At 46.7% G+C, this 22,076-nt stretch overlaps 1 protein-coding gene across 8 annotated transcripts in view; it reads left to right on the forward strand.

Annotated features, from left to right (window-relative positions):
* Positions 1 to 2,330: 2,330 nt before the first annotated feature.
* FMNL1 (formin like 1) overlaps positions 2,331 to 22,076 on the forward strand; it is a 58,050-nt gene continuing 38,304 nt past the window's right edge. For 3 of the 8 annotated variants that reach the window (XM_044004845.1, XM_044004849.1, XM_044004848.1), the window contains exon 1: positions 4,029 to 4,701. In XM_044004845.1, the coding sequence (XP_043860780.1) occupies positions 4,573 to 4,701 (129 nt within the window). In that variant the 5' untranslated portion in view covers positions 4,029 to 4,572. Of the gene's footprint in view, positions 2,483 to 4,028; positions 4,702 to 22,076 lie in introns of those variants that run through there. The other 5 variants (XM_044004841.1, XM_044004843.1, XM_044004842.1 and 2 more) reach the window with 3 other exon arrangements.

Genomic DNA, 22,076 nt, shown 5'->3' on the forward strand with positions numbered 1-22,076 from the left:
GCAAGCCCCTAGAGGGGGGGGGGGACACATATTTGTGTGTGTGTGTGTGTGTGTGTGTGTGTGTGTGTGTTGTGAGGCAATTGGGGTTAAGTGACTTGCCCAGGGTCACACAGCTACTAAGTGTTAATTGTCTGAGGCCAGATTTGAACTCAGGTCCTCCTGAATCCAGGGCTGGTGCTCTATCCACTGTGCCACCTAGCTGCCCCTGTGTGTGTTTTTGCAGGGTAATGAGGGTTAAGTGACTTGCCCAGGGTCACACAGCTATTAAGTGTCAAGTGTCTGAGGCCTGATTTGAACTCAGGTCCTCCTGAATCCAGGGCCAGTGCTTTATCCACTGTGCTCTGGGTGGATACATTTTTATCTCTGTATCCCCAGCTTTGCAAAAGGTCTTGTGCACACAGTAGGTGCTTGCATGTTTACTAAGTGGAATCTCTGCATGCCCATAGTGCCTACCTAGAACAGTACTTTGAATACAGTGGACATTCAGTCAAATGCTTATTGCTGAGTTTAATAAGATAGAATGGGGGGATTTGTAGTAACTGCTTCCTCTAATACCAGGGGTTAGTAGCCCTACAGCTCAAGGTCTTGACCCCTCTGTACTCCCAGCAGACCTCAAGGGGGAAAGGACTAGATTTTAGAACAGGGTTGGAGGGGATCTAAGGTTTCAGCGGATTCCCATGAAGAACTTTTATCTAGACCTCACTCCACCCTCCATCCCACCTCTACATCCTCTCCTAGGAAATGAGGTAGGGGATATACCATGTCGGGGTGCTGGGATCTTGGCACTTGAAGGGGTTACCTCGGGTCAGCAGATCACTGGAGGACCCAGCCAAGGTTCTGCCTTTAAACTCCCTAAGTCTATGTGGAATCTGTGCCCTTCTAATATGAATTCTTGTTTGTGGCTCTGAAATGCTCTCAGAGGGAGGAAGAGTCATGGGTGGGCTCTTCCTGTCTCCACTGATTTTCAGAGCCCTCTCAGGATTGCCTTCCTCTCCCTAGACCCTGCTTTAGGGACATTTTTTTGAAGTTTTTTTTTTCCCTGTGTTTTTTTTTTCTTTACTTAAGTGGTAAAAAGAATATAGACCTGAAAGGAACCTTGGAGAGAATCCTTTCACTGATGAAAGGAACTAAGATTTTACCTGTGTGGGGCCTCCCTCTGGTCATGGAAGAGCATAACCCCTCTATTATGTCATGGATGGGCTTTGGGAAAGCAACGCAAAATAAAACATCACCCTTTGGTCACTGTAGGGAGGACCCTCTCTGAACTTAGGTTGGCTGGTCCTCAGACGAAATATAGATCAGGATTTATCACCCCCCCTCCCTCTCTAAGTGGTACCATGGATAGAGCACTGGACCTGAAGTCAGGAAGAAGACCAGTGTTCAAATCTTTCCTCAAACACTTTACTAGTTGTGTTGTGTAACCCTGGGCAAGTTACTTAACCTCAGTTCCCCAGTCTGTAAAATGGGGATCACACGAGTACCCGCCTCCTAGGATTGTTGTGAGGATCAAATGAAATAATAAGTGTAAAGTGCATTTTGCAATGCCTGGCACGAGGCAGGTGCTTCATCAATGTTAGCCGTTATCATTAAGCCTTTCCCACTTGGTAAAACCCCTCAAAGCTTATTGTTTCACCAGCTCATCTTCATGGTGGATAGTGGAGGCAGCACAGTAGGACTTGACTGGAGACAGCTAATCAAGTCCTCTCATTTTCCTGAGAAAGAACTGAGATTTTTAGATGTTGAGAGACCAGTGGCTAGGAGTAAGGTGGGGTGGCAGGGAGGAGGAGGGATGGGATGGGAATTTAGGTAAAGCGCAGACTTTGTCCTCTGACGTCCTTCTGATCCTGAGACTCTTTCCATTGCAAACCCAATTAGCCAGGTCCTGTCAACTATACTACCTGGACGGGGTCCTGAAATCCCACAGCGAGTCAATAAACATTAATTAAACACCTACTACGTCTCCAGTGCTGATATGTGTCTCACCACTGGACCCAGATGGCTCTGGAGGAAACGATGAAGTTGGTGACCTTGGGCAGCCCTCCCTCCCTTCAATCCAATTCATCGCAAGTCATGACATAACCCGGATGTTATGGTTCTCTTCCAGAACAAAGGACCAAACCACAACTATGTACCATTCACTGCACTAAGTGTTGGGTATATAAAGGGAAAGACAGTCCCTGCCCCCAAGGAGCTTACAATCTAATGGAGCTTACAACAAGCAAACAAATATGTACAAACAAGCCGGATGTGTGATAAATAGGAAATAATTAAAAGACCTAAGAGCAGTTGGGAGAGGCTTCCTGTACTAGAGGGGATTTCAGCTGAGACTTAGAAGCCAGTGGGAGATGAGGAGGGAGAGGATTCTCAGCATGGGGGATAGCTGGTGAAAATGCTCAAAGCTGAGAGATGGAACAGCCAGGAAGTCAGTATCTCTGGACTGAAGAGTATGTGTCAGCGAGTAAGATGTCCGAAGACTGGAAAGGTAGGAGGGGGCTGGGTTCTGAAGGGCTTTAAATGCCAAACAGCATTTTGTATCTGATCCTGGAGGTAATAGGGAGCCACTGAAGTTTATTGAGTAGGGGGTGACGTGGTCAGATTCGTGCTTTAGGAAAATCACTTTGGTGGCTGAATAGAGAGAGGATTGAGACACTTAAAACAGTAGACCCGGGGCAGCTAGATGGCGCAGTGGTTAAAGTACCGGCCCTGAATTCAGGAGTACCTGAGTTCAAATCCGACCTCAGACACTTGACACTTACTAGCTGTGTGACCCTGGGCAAGTCACTTAACCCCCATTGCCTGGAAAAAAAAAGACACAGCAGACCCATACACTGCACAGCCTTCCCCCCCCATCCCCCATATTACAAAACCAGACAGGGTTGGGGCAGATGATGGGCAAGTAGTTCCTAGGAAAAGGGTGCTCCAGTCAGTGTAGGCGGCTGTGACCTATCTTTGGATCCTGCAGCTTGGCAAGGCTTAACCTTAATCGATCAATAATCAATCAATCAACTTTGTGCCTTTTCCGTGGCTGGCTGCCATGCCTGGAATACTCTCCTCACCTCTGCCTCCAGGTTTCATTCAAGACTGAGCTCAAACCCCCCTCTATTGCTCCTGCCTTCCGTCTGAGCTGACCTCCCACTTAGACTGTGTATATCTTGTATGTACATAGTTATTTGCATCATGGTCCCCCCCCCCCCCAGCGGTACCGTGTTTTTGCCACAACTTAGCACAATGGCCAATATGGAATAAATCTTAATAAACCCTTGTTAGCTGACTATTACGCCTTTCTTTTAGGGTTAGGCACTATGTTAGGTTCTGGATTTATAAAAAAAAAAAAAAAAGGGGGGGGGGAGAATCCCTAATTCCAAAGAGCGTCTACCCTGTGGAGAAGACAAGTGCATATAGAGGCAAGTACGAGATAGATGGAAGGCGTACCAAAAGTCTTGGTGCGGTTTAGTGAGCTATTGCGAGCCAGAGGACACTAGCGTTAGGGAGGATGAGGGGGCGTCATAGGAAGACTCGTAGAATCAAGGTGATGCTTGAACTGGTCTTGAAGGAAGAAAGGGATCCCACGAAGCTGAGATGAGGAGGCAGCGGATCCCAGGGCTCGGAATCCAAAGCTTGCGCTCCATGCTCGGGGCTCGGTGTTGTCCCAGGGGCTCCCCCAGTGGATGGGGAAGAGGTTATTGAATCTGTACTCCTTCCGGGGGTCCCCAAAGATGAGTGGTGAGGGGGAGAGGAAGCGGGCCCAGGCGGAGGACTCTTAATCCAGCTCCTGGTCCCAGCCTTCCCGGCTTCTCCCGTCCATTCCCTATTCCCCATGTCCTAGGTGCCCCTTCGCGTGTGTCATCCCCAGCCCGTAGTCCCCGCCCCCCTTTCCAATCTTCAGCCCCTCGTGGACCAGAGCAAAGAGAGGTTTTAGGACCCTGAGGCGGCGCCGCCCGAGCCGACAGCGGCAGCTCGGCCGCCCAGCTCCCCGTTCTCTTCAGCAGGTGAATCCGATTCGGCCGCCCCCTCCCCCCCGGCGGGCCATGGCTCCCCGGTGCCCCAAGCTCCCGCCCCTGGGGACCGGCCCTGGGGTCCGGGCTTCCTCTCAGGCCGCGCCCTGCCCCTCGGCCCCCGCCCTCTCTCCTGCCCGCCCCCCCGGGGCTGGGTGCGCAGTGAAATGCGGTTTGGCTTTGCGCGTAAAGGGAACGAGACCAGAAGTTAGGAGATCGCGGAGGGGGGAGCCGGCGCAGGCAGCCTCCGCCGCTTCCTGCCGCCCCCACCCCCTCCTCAGCCTCAGCCCTCGGGCCCCGGCCTGGCCGCCCGCAGCCTGACTTCCTCCGCCCCGCCCGCCCGGCTGCGCTCCGCTGCTCCCAGGGGGCCCGCCTGGACGGGACGCCCGCGGCGCCCAGGGTCCCCCAGCTGCCAGCCGCCTGCCCCGGGCACCATGGACTGAGCGCTGGGAGCCGCCGAGACACCCATCCGCCAGAGCTACTGCCCCCGGGCACTCCTGCAGGTCTGGAGCCCCCATCTCCCGGAAAGCTGGATTTCGGAGCCTGGAGGCGTCTGGCGGGCTGGGTGGGCAGCACCATGGGCAACGCGGCCGGCAGCGGGGATCACCCCCCGGCTCCAGCCGCCCTGCCCCACAAGCAGCCTGCAGCCCCGAAGCAGCCGATGCCCGGGGCCGGAGAGCTGGAGGAGAGGTTTAACCGCGTTCTGGTGAGTGCGCCCTGATGGGGGGCCCGGGGAGGGCGTAGGGGTCTCCTCTCTTCTCTTGCGCCGGGCTCTGTGGCCGCTAGGACATCAGTGACCCAGGGGGAGAGGGGTCTCTTGCCAGAGTGAGTCAGCGTCAATGTCAGTCCCTCCCCTCGCCTCCCACCCCCACCCCAAACTTTGTTTCCTCTCCTGACTTTTGACTCCATTACACTCCCCACTTGCTTTGCCTTGAGGACTGCAGGATGGAGAGGACCTAATCCTCCCCCCCCCCCCAGCCCCCGCCCCCAGCCAGGTATTCATGACTATGTCTTGGTGTCTTTGAACGTGAGGAAGATCCTAGTCAAGATGCTCCTCTTCCTTTGGAACCCAGCCTCCTTGACGTTAGACAGGTCAGAGGAGGTCAATGCCAGACAGCTTGGGGGCCGGCGCCATGGGCTGCAAAGGGTTACATAGGAAGAAAGCCCCCAGATCTCCGACCCGGACATTGACATTAACCTCCAGGGAGCCGGTGTCCTAGCTTGGGTGTTCTCATTTATTCTTGTCTGGGATCAGGGATCTGGGGCTGGTGGGTGTCCCAGGTTATTGGGCCTTGGAGAGGGGAGGAGTGGCTCTTCTTCCTCTCCCTCCACCCCCTCCATCGGAGAGTTTGGGAGCCCATATCTAGGCCAGCCCCTCTCAGCCTTGAAAGGGATGGGGTAGGAAGCAGACCCTGTCTCTCCAAGTCAGAAGGTGTCCAAGCCTCTCTCTCTCTGGGGTAGGGAGACAGCAGTAAGGGATGGATGCTTTAGGGATAACGCTGGCAGCAAGGGATTGGCAGGGAGAGTGTTGAGTAGTCTGGAGGGTGGGGAGTGAAGAAAGGTAAGGAAAATCAGACTTTCCCTTGAAGGCTTGGGACCCAGAAATCTGCTAAAACAAGGTGGTGGGAGTGGGGTGGGGTAGGGAGAAGAGAGACTCCGGAAAAGGAGCCGTTTTACTCTCACTTCTCCCTTTGCTTCCCCTGACAGCAGTTTGAGGGCTGGAAGTAAGGAGACCTGGGTTCTAGTCCCATGTGACTTTGGGTCTCAGTTTCTTCATCTGTTAAACATTTTTTTTGTTTGTTTGGACATAAAGATCAAAGTGCTTAAAAAAAATAAAGAAGCTAGATTTGAAGTCAGAGAGCCTGAACTTGAATGCTGCCCACTAACCTGTCTGACCTTGGACAAGAGTCATTTTGTCTCCTGGGCCTCAATTTCCTTTTATGATCTGTAAAATGAAGGGTTGCTACTAGATGACTTTCTTTCTAGGTCTAACTGTATAATCTCTGAGGTCCCTTTCAGGGGTGACTCAATTCTCTGAGCTGTCTGAGCCACCAGGCCTTCCTCTCCTCCCCCCTGAGGAAATGGAATTGATGTTGGGGGTGGGGAGAGACGAAGAAGTGGAATCATACCTGGATATATTTGAGCTTGGGGCCTGATATATCACTAATCTGGTAACTCCCTCCTGGGACCTAGCCTGTGACAGGCCACGTGTACTAATGCTTAGACCACAGCCCACATGGACAGCTTCCCAAGAGTACTTCGAAAGAAGGTTACTTCAGTGATCTTGAGTGTATGTCTTCAGAGTTTGACTTTGCTTATCCATCTCTGCTCACTTCTAGACGAGAGGAGACTGAAGGGGTTGGGCCCAGGGGCTGTCAGTGTGGGACCAATCTGTTTTAGATGATTGGGTATTTATTTGGAGGTGTGGGGAATGGGGTGGGAGGTCTTTTGGAATTTCCAATTCCATTTAACCTCAAATCTTCCAATGTTAGTGCTGGGAGGCATCTTAGAGATCATCTCTTTTCTTTTTTATAGCTTCCCTGTTCATTCACTCAATAATTGAGTATCTGCTATGTACCAGACTAGATAATTTTTAAGGTTCTTTCCAGCAATGGTACTAATTCTATAGTCCTATGAGATCATCGTTGCTTGATTTCTCTTCTCTCACCCCTATTTATCAACAAGTCATGGGATGGACCATTGAAAACTTCCAACTCTTCTCCCCGGTACCCTTGGGGAGTGGGATTACTGAGTAGAGATCAAGTCAGAAGCAGGGAAGTACAAGAAGGAGTATTTCGCAGTGAATCCTGAAAGGTAAATAATCACGAGCCCACATCTATATAGTCCTTTCCTTACAATCATGTGAGATAGATAGAAGAAGTATTATGCTGTTTTTTACTGGGAAGTTAAGTGATTTGTCTGAGGCCACACCCAAGTGCTAAGATCTTAGATTTAGAGCCAAGAGGCGATTGAAATCTTTCAATCTTGGCCAACCCCCATCCCTTTTGAAAAACAATTTTCAAAAAAATCTTTTGGTTTTACATCACCTATATTTTGGAATATATACCTCTTCTACCCAGCAACCATTCTTTGTAAACAAAGATTAAAAAAGAAAGAGGAAGAAAAGTCATTCAGCAAATACGTCAACTGTGTCTGACAGCTGGTACAATATTCCAAATCTACAGCCCTCTCCTCCCCTTCCCCCCAACCTTTGCAAAGGTTTATTTTCCCAACTCTTCTACAGAGCCAAATTTCAACTCCTTCATTAAAAAAAAAAAGCATTTTGATTGATAACTTTTGTTTTTACATTGCCTAGATTTTCCCCCTGGCTTTTCTTCTTCCCCTTCCAAAGAGTCATCCCTTATCACAAATGATTTTCTTTTTTAAAGAGGAAAAAGAGGAAAAAGAGGAAAAAATCCAGCAAAAGTGATCAACACATTGAAAAAAAAAATCTTCATTTTTGCAGATGAAGAAACTGAGTCCCAGGGAGGGAAATGACTTAACCAAGGTTGCAAAACCAGTAAATGACTGAACTGGCACTTCAGTTAAGGTCCTCCCTCTCCAAATCTAATGCTCTTTGATAATGCCCTTCTAGGAATCAGTAGCTGGTAACAATGTTTGTTCCCCAGAGTGGGGGGAAACACATCATCTTTTTTTTTTTTTTTTTTTGCGGGGCAATGGGGGTTAAGTGACTTGCCCAGGGCCACACAGCTAGTAAGTGTCAAGTGTCTGAGGCTGGGTTTGAACTCAGGTCCTCCTGAATCCAGGGCCGGTGCTTTATCCACTGTACTACCTAGCTGCCCCGATTTTTTTTTTAAACTATAATAAAAAAAAAGCTATAATAGAAAAATAACTTTCAATGATATATTTTGTTTTTGTATCATCCATATTTCTTTCTGTATTTCTCCCTTCACCCCATCCCAAGGAGCTATAAAGTATAAAGAGAAACAAAAGTTCTGAAAAACTGAGCAACATATCGCAAACTGAAGTTATATTCAGTATCCCAGACCCATAGCTGCCCCACAGGAATATGGGTGATGGAGTTGATAGGAGTACTAAAGCTGGAATGAGAAAGACCTAAATTCAAATGTAGTCTCAGACAGTTACTAGTGGTGTCATTCTGGGCAAGTTATTTAACCTCTGCATGTCTCAGTTTATTCATCTGCAAAATCAGGATCATAATAACATCTACTTCCCAGGATTGTTATGAGAATCAAATAAAATAAGATTTATAGAGCTTTCAGCACAGTTCTTGGCACATAGTAGGCAATTAACAAATGCTTGTTCCCTCCTTCCCCATCCCCACACTTCATCTAAGGAGGGGATAATCTCAAATATTTGGGGCCAATCTGGGACCACAGCATCTAATCCTCACTCACCCTCTTCTTCTCCCTTTTACCCTAAGTCACTCCTGTGCTAGCCTCTAGGGATGGAGAGTAGATCTTTTGGTGGGCTTAGTGGCGGATCACACAACTTACTACATTAAATGAAATCGAATCATGGATCTTTCTGAACAACGAATAAACCAGAAATTATTAATGCTTGGTTTTAGTCAGATGCATTAGGATTTTATTGTCCGGATATGTATTTCCAATTCTGTTTGTAAACTCTTTTTAATGGTAGATGGAGGCAATCACTGAATACACTTAGATTGACTGGGCAGTGTGAAGCCTCAGAGACTTGTGGATGGTGGTAGCAGTGGATAGGAATGTTGGTGATTCTAACTAGGCATTATTCTTTTCAGGACATATCTGTGAAGAATAAGGGACAGAGGGGGTTTGTGACAAAGTCAGAGTTGGATCTGGTCGTGGCAGATCTGTGTGTGGAGTACTGACAACTTCCTTGTGCCTAGGGCTCTGGCCTTGGAGTCTGGAAAGCTGAGTTCAAATCTTACCTCTGATACTTGCTAGCTGTGTGACCCTGGACAAGTCCCTTAACCTCTGTCTACTTGAGTTTCCTCAGTTGTAACTGAATGAATGTGAGCTATTACGATGATGACAACCATTTTATCTTTCTCCAGGGTCTTTCGTCTTGGCTTAATTTTGGTTTAAAGGGGTTATTGTAGGGTCATCCTATCAGTCAAGTCAAACAAGTATTTATTATACTTTCACTACAGGAACTCTGTGAAATTCTGGGGATACAAAGAAAGGCAAAAATGTGGTCCCTGTCCTCAAGGAGTTTACAATCTAATAAGGGAGACGACATGCAAACAAGATGTAGACAAGATAAATTGGAGATAATCTCAGAGAGATTATTAGCCCATATATATTCTACTGAGAGAATTTGTCCCTGCCCGCCCCCCCCCCCAATTTGGTGAGGGATAAGATCTAAAAGATGGTTCTTATTGGTAATCACAGATACAAGTTACAGTCGTTTTAGTCATTTTTTAGTCAGGTCCAACTCCTTCTGACACCATTTGGAGTTTTTTTTTGGCAGAGATAATGGAGTAGTTTGCCATTTCCTTCTCCAGCCCATTTTACAGATGAGGAAAGTGAGGCAAATAGGGTGAAGTGACTTGCCCAGGGTCACACAGCTGGTAAGTATCTGAGGCCAGATTAGACAGGATTTTAGAAGCATTATCAGTCCAGCTCTCTCGTTTTATAGTTGAGGAAACCAAGACTCAGAGCAATTGGGTGATGTTGCCCAGAATCACACAGCTAGTAAGTGTCTGATGCTGGATTTGAATGAACCCTGTGGGATTTGCTCATGTGATGGAATCTGCCTCCTAGAATTTCCCGGTATAATAGAATCTTGAGACCTCCAGACTGTCAGCAGTGGGAGGGACCAGAAATCCTTTCACACTTTTTGTAGATGAGAAAACACGGAGGCCCAGAATGGGGAATTGACTAAGGTCACACAGCAAGCTAGTGAAACAGTTATGACTAAGGAGGGTGGGAGTGAGTTGGAACGATGAAGTCAGGACACAACGGGAAGACTTAGGGGCATGTATAATAGTACAGATGAAATCTGTGTAATGCCAACGCTGTGTTCTTTCGGAGAGAATCCAGACCACAGAGTGATTGGAGATTCTCTCAGCATCTTTGCTGACCAGTGGGAGCAAGCAATTATGGGGTGACATACAAGTTAGATTGACCTCAAGGGTTGTGCCCAGGTGCATTGTGAGTGGCCTGTATTTGCATATTGGCGTTTGATGCAGGAAGAGATGCTGTCTGATGCTTTCTTTAAGATCAGCTTTTTGGGGTTTTGGGGAGTAAGGGAAGATATTTTACTAGAATAAGGAATAGACCCCTGGATAAGGAGGGAAAGGGGATAAACATTTGTAAAACACCTACCATGTGCCAGGCACATTGTGCTGTTTGTTTAGTCGTGTTTGACTGAACCCCATGACTCCATTTGGGGTTTTCTTAGCAGGGATACTGGAGTGATTTGCCATTTCCTTCTCCAGCTCATTTTATAGATGAGGAAACTGAGGCAAATAGATTGAAGTGACTTGCCCAGGGTCACTCAGCTAGCAAGTGTCTGAGGCCAGGTTTGAACTCAAGAAGATGAGCGTTCCTGTCTTCAGACTCTTCACTCTATCCATTTCATCACCTAGCTGCTCCACACTGTCCTAAGCGTTTTTTTTACAAATATTGCCTCATTTGAAGATCCTCTATGGCTATTGCTTAGCCAGTGCTAGGGGTTGCCAGGGGCAGGAGGGAGAAAGAGACCTTTGGTTTGGAGGAGCTTGGTCAGGAACCAAAATTGTCCTGTATCTCTGTCTATTCATCAGTCTCCTGTTCGGTTCCACAGACCTAGGCTTGGAGGAAAGACTCAATTCTTGCCCTCAGGTCTAGAGGGAGACCTAGTCCCTACCCCAAGGGGCTTTTCTGTTCTGCTGGAAGTACTGGGAAGTACCTCAGGAAGCAGCCAGTCTAAAAGACACGTATGTCTGTGTGTCTGTCTGTGTAGCCCTAATCTAGGTACAGTTACAAAATGTCAGGTACTCTTGAGTCAGGGAAGTAAGTGTGTGAGAGATAAGGAAGTTATCTGAAGAAAAATGATCTGGTGGGTAAGGGTTTTTCAGTGTTCCTGGACCTGTTCTATTAGTCTGTTACTTCCCCCTCTCCATCCCCCCACCCTTCACTCCTTCCTTACCCTCCTCCCTTCCCACCCCAAGTCCAGGCTACCTAGAGTGATGAGTGATGCTCATCATCTATCATGCACCCGTGTCCACAATTGGAAACTCACTTGTCCTCATTTTTCTCATGAACTCTTCTTACTTCCCCTCCCCTTTCCCTCACACTGGTCACTTCTTGAGGCACCATTCCGACTAAGGCAGCCTGAGAATTATCCTTTGGTATAATGGAAAGATTACTAGTCCCAAGACCACAATAGAGATCCCAGCTCTGGCACTAAGTAAAACGTTCTTGATTTTTTCATCTATAAAATGTAGTGTACATCTAGCAGGCCTTGGAACCAGGAAGACTTGGGTTTGAGTCTTCCCTTTGACACATATACACACAGATCATCTGTGTGACCCTGGGAAAGTCCCTTAACCCTTCAGTACCCCAAGCAACTAACTCTCTAAAACAATAAGTTGCAGACAGGCTGCTAATTTGCATTACTAGAGGGGTTTTTCCACACTGGGAGATCCTTAAATTGGTGAAACCACAGGTCACCCCCAAATTAATACTAATTACAAATTAATTAATGAATATGAATCCCTGTACTACCTCCCAATAACCAGAGGGTTATTGGGAGGAAAATGCTTTGTAAACCTTAAAATATTGTATCTATTTGAGTTACTCTTGTCATTGTCATCATCATCATTGTTATTATCACCACCCAGCCCAGAGACACCATCTGCTGCATTCCTTAGTCTCATGTAACCTGTCTTGTGCCCTTCCAAGCCCCGTGTTCCTGTGTAGCCCTCCCACCCCCGCCCTCAGTTGAGGGGCTGCTATCCCTGAGGCTACTTTTCAGGGTGCTGATTTTTAAAATGGGGGTGGGGCAGGGCAGCTAGGTGGCACAGTGGATAAAGCACCGGCCCTGGAGTCAGGAGTACCTGAGTTCAAATCTGGCCTCAGACACTTAACACTTACTAGCTGTGTGACCCTGGGCAAGTCACTTAACCCCAATTGCCTCACTAAAAAAAAAAAATGGGGGTGGGGAGGGAGAAGAGGAACAGATTGCAGCATGGGGTTTCTGGCTGCTGCCTTAGCAACGCTAGTGGGCCCATACTGTTCCAAGGGCGCCAGTCATTCCCAAGACTGTCTTTTTTCTCTCCCCCTCACTCCTATCTGCTCCCTTCTTCCAAAGACAAAAAGTTGTGGTAGGGTATCTCCAAGAATTTCCCCTCTTCTCCCTGCTAACTTCCCCCCGCACCCCCCCTCTCCCAAAGGCTCCAGCTAAGCTTTGGTGGACCACTGAATTGGTGGTAGCCAGAAGAAGTGTTCTCTCATCTGAGCCCTTTTCAAAAGCTGTGTTTGGCCTTGGGCAAATCACTTCCCCTCTGACAGCTTCCTCCTTCATGAAATGAGAAGGTCGGGATGGAAATGAGAAGAGCAGGGGCAAAAAATGGTTTTTTGAAACAAAAAATTGGTCACAGAGAAGAATTTAGAAAACAAGGGAGTGGGGTAGGGAATAAGCACCTACTATGTGTGAGGCACTGTGCTGAGTGCTTTACAAATATGATCTCATTTGATCTTTACAACAATGGGGGTGGGAAGATGCTATTGTGAGTCTCATTTTACCATTGAAGAAACTGAGTCAGACAGAGATTAAGTGACTTGCCCAGGTTCATACAGGTAGGAATTGTCTGAGGACAAATTTGAATTCTGATCTTCTGGACTCCAGGGCTACTGCTTTATCCACTTCACTTAGCTTGCAAGGCAAGGGAACCCTTGCTTTCACCCTTGCTTGCAGAGGGTGTAGGGTGTGATATTGCCTATACTGTTGGATGGATGTAGCTGATGTTTTGGTTTTGCCAAATTGATTTTTCTCCCTTTCTTTTAAATTCTGTAACAAGGAACAGTTTGCTACGTGTTAGGGGTAGGGATAGATTTGGAAATAACAAAAACAAAAGATTCATAAAAATACATATTTCCTAAATGAGTGGCATGAACTAGATTTTTTTTAAAGACCCCTTCTGCCTCTAACGTTTTGTAGTTACCTGGTAGGAAGAAGAGAGCCCTCAGGGAAGGAGGAAGAGGTTGTTGAGAAGTTTGTGTTCTCCAGCTAGGTGACAAAATGGATAGAACACTGGCTCTGGATTCAGGAGGGTCTGAATTCAAATTCGGCCTCAGACACTGGGCATGTACTAGCTGTGTGACCTTGGGCAAATCACTTAACCCCAATTGCTTCACCAAAAAGAAAAAAAAAGTTTGTGTTCTCAGCTGCTGAACCTGGGGCTGCAGAGGTAGGCAGCCCTCTGGCTCTGATTCCCACAGGGAAGATCCCTGTTTCCATGTGGCTTTCCGGGCCTTTTGCTTTGTCCAGTTGTAGTTTGTGCAAACTGGGCAGTGGTCAACCTCATAGCATATTGGGGATGGACCCCATTCATTGTGGGGTAAGAAGATTAAGGGTCCAAAGAGGCACCCTGGTGGGGAGGGTGGGCACATATGCTATAGTGGGGAATGGACTGGGCTTGGAGTCAGGAAGATCTGGGTCCAAATCCAGACTTAGACATTTACTAGCTGTTTGACCTGTCAAGTACCTTACCTCTTTGTGCCTCAATTTCCTAATTTATTAAATGAAAATGTTACTTTTAATAACTTTTTGTTGTTGTTGCAGGGCAGTGAGGGTTAAGTGACTTGCCCAGGGTCACACAGCTAGCTAAGTGTCAAGTGTCTGAGGTCAGATTTGAACTTAGGTCCTCCTGAATCCAGGGCCGGTGCTCTATCCACTGCACCACCTAGCTGCTCCTCTTAATAACTTCTAAGGCTCCTTCTAGGTCCAGTTGTGATCCTGTGACCTACCAGGCCAGTGGAGGTGAGAACATATGTCTATCAATGGATCATTTTAATTAGGCCTGGCTATTTTTCTTTTCAAAACATTCTTCACCTTATTATCACTCCCCCCACACAAAATAATAACACTATTAATTTATGAATTATGGTGATTAATTACAATGAGTAATTATCACAAATACAGAACATTATGAATTATTAATAACATGTACTATTAATTATTAATAAGCCATGAAATAAAAGTAGCTAATATTTACATAGCGCTTAAGGTTTACAAAGTGCTTTACAAACATTATCTCCCTATAACAAGTAAGTATAATCAAGCAGAACAAATAAATCCATTTGTAGTGTTTGAAAATGTATTTCTGATTCTGCATCTGTCTAGTCTATCTCCTCTCTGACAGGAGGTAGGAAGTATGCTTCATCATTAGTCATCTAGAGGCATGATTGGTCGTTGCATGAATCAGAGAATCTTTTAAAGTTGTTTTCCTTTACATGTGGTAGTCATTGTTCTCCTGGTTCTGTTCACTTTGCCATGTATCAGTCCATATAATTCTTCCCAGGTTTCTCTGAATACTGTTCATTTCTTATGGGGCAATGTTATTCCATTCAAATTTATTCATATACCATAATTTGTGTAGTCATTCCCCAATTGACGGGCACCCATTTTGTTGCCATTCCTTGCCTACAACAAAAAAGTACTACTCTAATTATCTTTGTACTGATAGATCCTTTTTCTTCTGTTTTGAGCTGAATTGATTAAAAAAAAAATTTTTTTTTGAGGGGCAGGGCAATGAGAGTTAAGTGACTTGCCCAGGGTCACACAGCTAGTAAGTGTCAAGTGTCTGAGGCTGGATTTGAACTCAGGTCCTCCTGAATCCAGGACTGGTTCTTTATCTACTGTGTCATCTAGTTGCCCCCAATTGATTTTGAAAAAAATATTTTAAGTAATCAATACTGAAATTTTCCCAATTACATGTAAAGACAATTTTTTTTTTTTTGCAGGGCAATGGGGTTAAGTGACTTGCCCCAGGGTCACACAGCTAATAGTGTCTGAGGCTGGGTTTGAACTCAGGTCTTCCTGAATCCAAGGCTGGTGCCTTATCTACTGCCACACCTAGCTGCCCGTAAAGACAATTTTTAACATTAATTGTTTAAAATTTTGAGTACCAAATCTTTTGTTGTTGTTGTTTTTGTTTTTGTTTTTTTAGTGAGGCAGTTGAGATTAAGTGACTTGCCCAGGGTCACACAGCTAGTAAGTGTTAAGTGTCTGAGGCTGAATTTGAACTCAGGTACTCCTGACTCCAGGGCCGGTGCTCTATCCACTGCACCACCTAGCTGCCCCTTGAGTACCAAATCTTAAACCCAGTTGTTACTTCATTCTGCATTTTAAGTTTCAAGCAAAGGGTATGGCTTCATGTTCTCTCATCTTGCCCTCTTTTCTCTCTGGGCCTTTGCTTACATAATCCTTTATGCCAAGAATGTACTTATTCTCCTTCCCCTCTTCCAGATTTGACTTTGTTTTGAAGTCAACCCATCTCAAAGTTCTACTTCTTCCAGGAAGTCCTTTGTCATCCCTCAGGTTAAAAGGATCTCACCCTTCCCAAAATAAATGTTTTACTTGTACCCAGAGCCAGAACTGGGAGTTCCAGGGGCAAATTCAGCTGAGGGGCAAAGGAAGAGAGAGACCCCTTTGGTTCAGCTAGCCTCGTGCTAAGTGGGGGGGTCTCCAGGGGGAGCAGATCCCTAGGCCAGGTGGTAAATGGGCTCCAGTTAAGTAGGAGATGAAAGGTGCAGGACCCTCAAAAGGTTGAGGTTGGCCCCCTCTCCCCTCCAATTCCAAAACAAGGAGAGCTTTGGTCCTACTTTATACTGCTGTGTTTCCAGGCCAATCCTCTCCAAGAACTAAGACCCAGAGGAGGGAACTCAAGGTCAAATAGCAAGAACCCAGAAAGAAGGGAGAGCTGGACTGTATATGTGTATGTTGGTGCCTCTGTGTAGGCTGGGGTGGGTACATCTGGTTAGAGTGTAGGAGCTTTTTGAGGGAAACTCAAGTAACAGATAGAGGGCTACACATGGAATCAGGCAGACCCAAGTTCAAATCCTGCCTCAGACACTGATCAGCTTTGTGACCCTGGATAAATACCTAACATCTGCTCTCCTCATTTGTAAAATACAGACTAAGAACAATTTATTGTTGTGAAGGGCAAATAAATTAAGGTAATTAAGGGGCTTTGCCCCTTATTTGTTCTATACAAACGTTGTTATTATTATCATAAATGTTTCCTATGGAGATCAGAGCCCCAGTCATTTGGAGACCCTTGAAAGGATTCTTAGACAGACTTTGCGGGGCAATGAGGGTTAAGTGACTTGACCAGGGTCACACAGCTAGTAAGTATCAAGTGGAGATAGTGGAGGATAGAAAAGCCTGATGGGCTATGGTCCATGGGGTCATGAAGAAGCAAACATAACTGAACAACTTGAAAGGATTATTGGGTCTGACAGTAACAGAAGGAGCTGCACCTGCGTGATGGGTTAAGCCTGGCAGAGAGGGAGCTGGAATGTTCAAAGTGCCAGTTCTTCCCTATTCCAGGCCCACTTTGTGGAGGGATTCCAAGGCCCAGCCCACCACCACCACCACCAAGCTTTCTGGGAGGATTTCTGCTGTCCTGATGCCCCCAGATCCCCAGATCTTGGATACCTTTGCCAGGCTGGGGATAGAGACCCAGACACTACAAACCCCTGGTTATGACTGTGTCAGCAGGAAACCGCGAGAGAGGAGGGTACAGGGCCCCAAGCTGGAGGATCTCCACTTTGGGAGGGTGGGGTAACCGTGCTAACGGTAGCTGTGTATGTGTCTGGTGGGGCTAGTCGGGGAGAGGCCACCACTTCCCCCTGAGAGGAGAGGTGGGGGTGGGAGGTTCCCTGATGAATGAGTACTCTGGTGTAGGCAACAACAGGAAGCTTGGGGTGATGGGTGGTGGGGCTGCAGGAAATTGTGCAGGGTGTTCCTAGTCCCAAGGGTGGCAGGCATCAGGGGCTAGTTTGGCACCTAGCTTGTCTGTTGTCTTCAAGGAGGTTTGGGGGCCTGTGAGGGAACCCTTGTGTGACCAGGAGAGTGTTTCACCCACTCATCTCTGCCTTCCTCTCTGATCCCTACATTCCCCCAGAGTTCTGTCATTAGCTCCTGCTTGTGTTCAGTATCCCTGGCTGGAGAGCACCAGCATGGGCGTGGGCAGCTCCATGTGCCTGCTGGCTCTGCCTTGGCTGGGATTAAGGGCCTACTCTTCCTTGGCACATAGTTATCAGACTCCCTCTTCTAGGAGGAGTCCCAACATTTTGGAGTTGTGAAATGTCTGATTTCACAAGACTTCTCCCCTTGCCTTGTGCCCTCCAAAATGTGCCTAAAAGTGGTATACTTTATTTATTTATTTATTTGGTGAGGCATTTGGGGTTAAGTGACTTGCCCAGGGTCACACAGCTAGTAAGTGTTAAGTGTCTGAGGTCGGATTTGAACTCAGGTCCTCCTGAATCCAGGGCTGGTGCTTTATCCACTGTGCCACCTAACTGCCCCGTTCCGATTTAAAAAAAAGAAAGTCATTAAACCCTCTTGAGAGAATTGCCTTAGTGTTGTAGGAATACTGAGGTTAGGAACTGCAAGTTCATATAATGAGCACTGAGTCTTAGGTTGTGAGCTCCTTGGAAGGTGGGACTTTTTGGGGAGGGTGGGGGTTTTTCTTTGTATCCCCTTTGCTTAGTACTGTGTTTGGTTCATAAATAAATGTTTGTATCTAGGGTCTTCTATGTTTAGGGAAGTCTAGACCTGGGGCAGGTTGTTATGGAGAAGGTAGGAGGGAATCTAGAAGTGATGTAACTTCAAAATGAAATGGAACCAATCTAATGGAGTCCTGGTTCCCCTTACTTTGCTCCAGTGGGGAGGGAGGGGAAGTTCTCCCAAGGTTTCTGGTGGAGAAAGGAGGTGATTCTTTTCTGGGTACATATGGATGGAACTCTGTTTCCCAAGTGAGAGGGTTTCTGATGGTAGTGAAAGTAGATTTGTTGTTGTCCTTGTTTAATCTGAATCTTCACGATCCCATTTGGGGTTTTCTTTTTTTTTTTTTTGTGGGGCAATGAGGGTTAAGTGACTTGCCCAGGGTCACACAGCTAGTAAGTGTCTGAGGCCAGATTTGAACCCAGGAAAGTCTTCTTGATTCCAGGCCTGGCCCTCTTTTCACTGTGCCACCTGGCTGTCTGTAAACATATGGCAACTGCATCTTAAAGGTTAGGTCCTACCATCAGGCGCCTTGCTATTCCTCTCACAGGACATTCCATGTTCTGACTACATCCATGCCTTTTCACTGACCATTCCCCATGTCAGGAATGCTATCCTTCCTCATCTCCACTTCCCTTCAAAGCTCAGCTCAAATCCCACTTTCTCCTAGAGACCTTTGCCGTTCCCCTTAATGCTAGTGATTTTACCCCTCAGATCACCTCCCTCTCTATGTCTTTTATGTACATGGTCATTTGCACGTTGTCTCCCTCATCGAAATGGGATCCCCTTAAGGGGAGAGAGTCTATTTTTGTTAGCTTAGGGGCTTAGCAAGTAAGTAGTTAATAAAGGCTTGTTGAATCACTAATCATTCAGCCTTTGCTTGAAGACCTCTGATGAAAGGAAACCCTCTACTCTTTAAATATTTATTTTTATTCTGAACTTAAGCCCCAAATAGAACGGGCATTTTCTGTCTACATGGTAAGCAGAACATAAAATGAGAGTTGGGTTTTTTTTTTGTTTTTTGTTTTAATTTTTAAGTGTCTGATGAGTTTAATTTGGAGATTTCAAAGCTATCCTACCTAGCTGTGCTCCTTTCTCTTAACCTTTTACCACTGGAAGTGGCCCATTTCACATTAGTCAGAGCCAAGGCTCTTTGTTCTGCCCTCTGTAGCCAAACCAAAGAAGTTTGGACCCTTTGTTAAATACTTGATGGCATCTATCATGTTGTCCTTCCCCTAGCCCCTTCCTGCCAGTCTTCTCTTTTCCAGATTAAACATTCCCCTTTCTTTCTTTCTTTCTTTCTTTCTTTCTTTCTTTCTTTCTTTCTTTCTTTCTTTCTTTCTTTCTTTCTTTCTTTCTTTCTTTCTTCCTTTCTTTCTTCCTTTCTTTCTTCCTTTCTTTCTTTCGTGGGGCTATGGGGAGTTAAGTGACTTGCCCAGGGTCACACAGCTAGTGAGTGTCAAGTGTCTGAGGCCGGATTTGAACTCAGGTCCTCCTGAATTCAGGGCCCCGTGCTTTATCCACTGCACCACCTAGCTGCCCCAGGACTTGATTTTTTTAAAGTAGTTAAGATTGGGGCAGCTAGGTGGTGCAGTGGATAAAGCACGGGGCCCTGAATTCAGGAGGACCTGAGTTCAAATCCGGCCTCAGACACTTGACACTCACTAGCTGTGTGACCCTGGGTAAGTCACTTAACCCCAATTGCCTCACCAAAAAAAGGATTTAAAAAAAAAATCAAGCCCTACCATCAAGTGCTTTTTTCTTTTTCTTCCAGACTCTTTTCCTCCAGCCTAAAGGGATGTCCTTGAATGGATAGGTGGTAGGGAGGAAAAAACTATGCTCACCAAACCTGACATGCCCCCTTTCCACTTGTGATGTCCACTTCTTTCTCTTCTTATAATACACACATCTCCCTGGCTCCTCTGCTGTGCCTAGTTTCTCCCTTCCCCCTCTACTGGACAACTGTTCATTCTATTCCCTGCTCAGGAAATGGGGTCTGCCCCTCCCAGCTCAGCCCCAGGGTGCACCTGTCCTTGGTGTTCAGAAACTATGAGGGAAGGGTGGTGGCAAGCAAAGGACAGTGCCAGTCAGGCATGGATGCCCAATAGTGGCAACTTTCTTCTCCCCATTCTTCCCCTGACCTCAGTCTGCTGGCTGCTATGACCAGCCACTGTCTGTGTGCTGAGCTATCTCTGGCTTACGCCCCTCTTTCTTTCCTGTTATGCCCCCACGGTGCACCGCTGGCCCCCTCCCCTCAATCAGTGTAGAAGCAGTCCCCTTCCCTGTGAGATGTCCCATTGTAGCTATGGGCACACCAGGGCAGCAGCTGCTAATTAGCACTTGGCTCCATTAGAGTTATTTCTGATTCCTGAGCCTAAATTTAGCCTGGCTGGCAGGCTGTCGTGTCTATAACTCTCTCTCCCCGCCCCCCCTTCCTGATTTGATGGACTGGGGTGGGAAGGAGGGGAAATGACTAATATTTGGGGAAGGGGAACAGGCATGATCTGAGCTCTCTCTCATTTGTATAAGTGTCAGGAGGGAGCTAGGAGAAAACCAGGTGTTCCACTAATCTTTCCTCACCTCAACACCTCCCATTATCCATTGCACTGCAGCATCTAATAGCACCAGAACTGCCTCCTTTGCCTGCTTCCTGGTATCCCTGGAAAGAGTATTGGTTCTGGAGTCAAAAGTCCTGAGTTCAAATTCCAGTTCTATCACTTCTTACTTCTGTGACCTTGAGCAAGTTAGTTGGTCATTTTATCTCTCTAGACTTTTTTCTTTTCTTTTCTTTTCTTTTCTTTTTTTTTTTTTGTGAGGCAATTGGGGTTAAGTGACTTGCCCAGGGTCACATAGCTAGTAAGTGTCAAGTGTCTGAGGCTGGATTTGAACTCAGGTCCTCATCAATCCAGGGCCGGTGCTTTATCCACTGCGCCACCTAGCTGCCCCCTAGACCTTTTTCTACAACAGTAAAATGAAACGATTGGACTAGATGATGTCTGATAATCCCTCCAGCTCTAAATCATCAAATTATTATCTCTATCAACTCTTGGAAATGGTCCCCCAAGTATTGTGTGCCTCTCCCCCCCCCAATAAAGCCATAGTCATTTTATAGAAGAATTTTTGGTCACTGGGGCTGAGGAAGATGGAGAGGACAATGGGAAAAAGTTCCAGTGGGGAGCTGATTCCTCTGCCTTTCCATGTCTCCCCATCCCCACCCCAAGGCTCCGGGCCTCCCTGTCCTATTTGTTCCATGGTTTCTGGACCCCATTGCTTCTAGATCTTCTCCTGTTCTTTTAATTTCCTCTACAACTTCATAAATTCCATCAAAGATATGGTATCCTTCCTCTCATAAGGTATGGTATCTCTTCCCTTGTCTCTTTCTTCTCCATTTTACTCTTTCTCAATTGCTGCTCTTATTCTCTTCATATTTTTCTCTTGTTTTATGAGTCTGTCTCACTCCCCCATTTTCTTACCTAGTTCTTCTATCTTTGTCGCTTTTCTTTGCAGGGCACGGGGAGGGGACATCTGCCTGTCTCTGTATTTTCCCCGTCTCCTGACCTCTCCTTCCCAACTTTCTTTGTCTTTTGATTCTCTTTCCTAGTCTCTATCTGTCTAGCTCTGGCTCCTCCCTCACTTGTGACCTCTTTCTTTGTCACCTCTGTCTTATCAATGAAATCAGATGGAAATAGCAGACATCTGGGATTGTCTTGGGTGGTGGTGGAGATCTAAGCAGAATTATGCTTGAGGAATGGCTTTTTGTAACCCCCAAACCAAGCCGGTGATTTGTTGGCACAGGATATCTAAGGGCCTGTTATCACTTAAGCTTTGCAGATTAGACCAATAGGTTACCAACAAAACCTTTTTGGGGGTAGACCAGCACCATTGCCCTTTGACCACTTGGTCTATTCCTTTTGGTGGTTGCACGGTGAGGAGAGCAGAGAGAAGATAGAAGTGGTTTCCTGTTTCATAACTGGGGGAGAGGGAAGATGTTCTCCCACTGTCTTCCCCAACCTGACCATTCTCTGTCTGTGGGGAACAGGCTACTAGGCCTGGAACGGTTACCACATTTCCTGTGGGGGTGGGCCCAGGAGGAACAGTTAGGAAATGGTGGCGCTCTGAGCACCTCATTTCCTGTTGCCAAGGGGACAGTCCTCCACAGGGCAGTGATTTGGGGGCGAGGCTTGACATCTTCCAAAATTCGGAGGTTCCCCAGGTCCATACTTCAGTTCTGGGTAAACCCAAACTGATCTTCCTGGAAGGGAGCCATCTGAGGAAGGAAGCTCTATGGGAGGGTGTGGCCTAGACTCTCCCTCGGATGATGAGCTAACACATATTGACTTGGGAATCACAGAGGCAAAAAAGGGGTCTCTACATGGTTTTCAGTGTATCCAATGAACT

This window comes from Dromiciops gliroides, chromosome 4 (genome assembly GCF_019393635.1).
Source record: "Dromiciops gliroides isolate mDroGli1 chromosome 4, mDroGli1.pri, whole genome shotgun sequence".
NCBI lineage: Eukaryota > Metazoa > Chordata > Mammalia > Microbiotheria > Microbiotheriidae > Dromiciops > Dromiciops gliroides.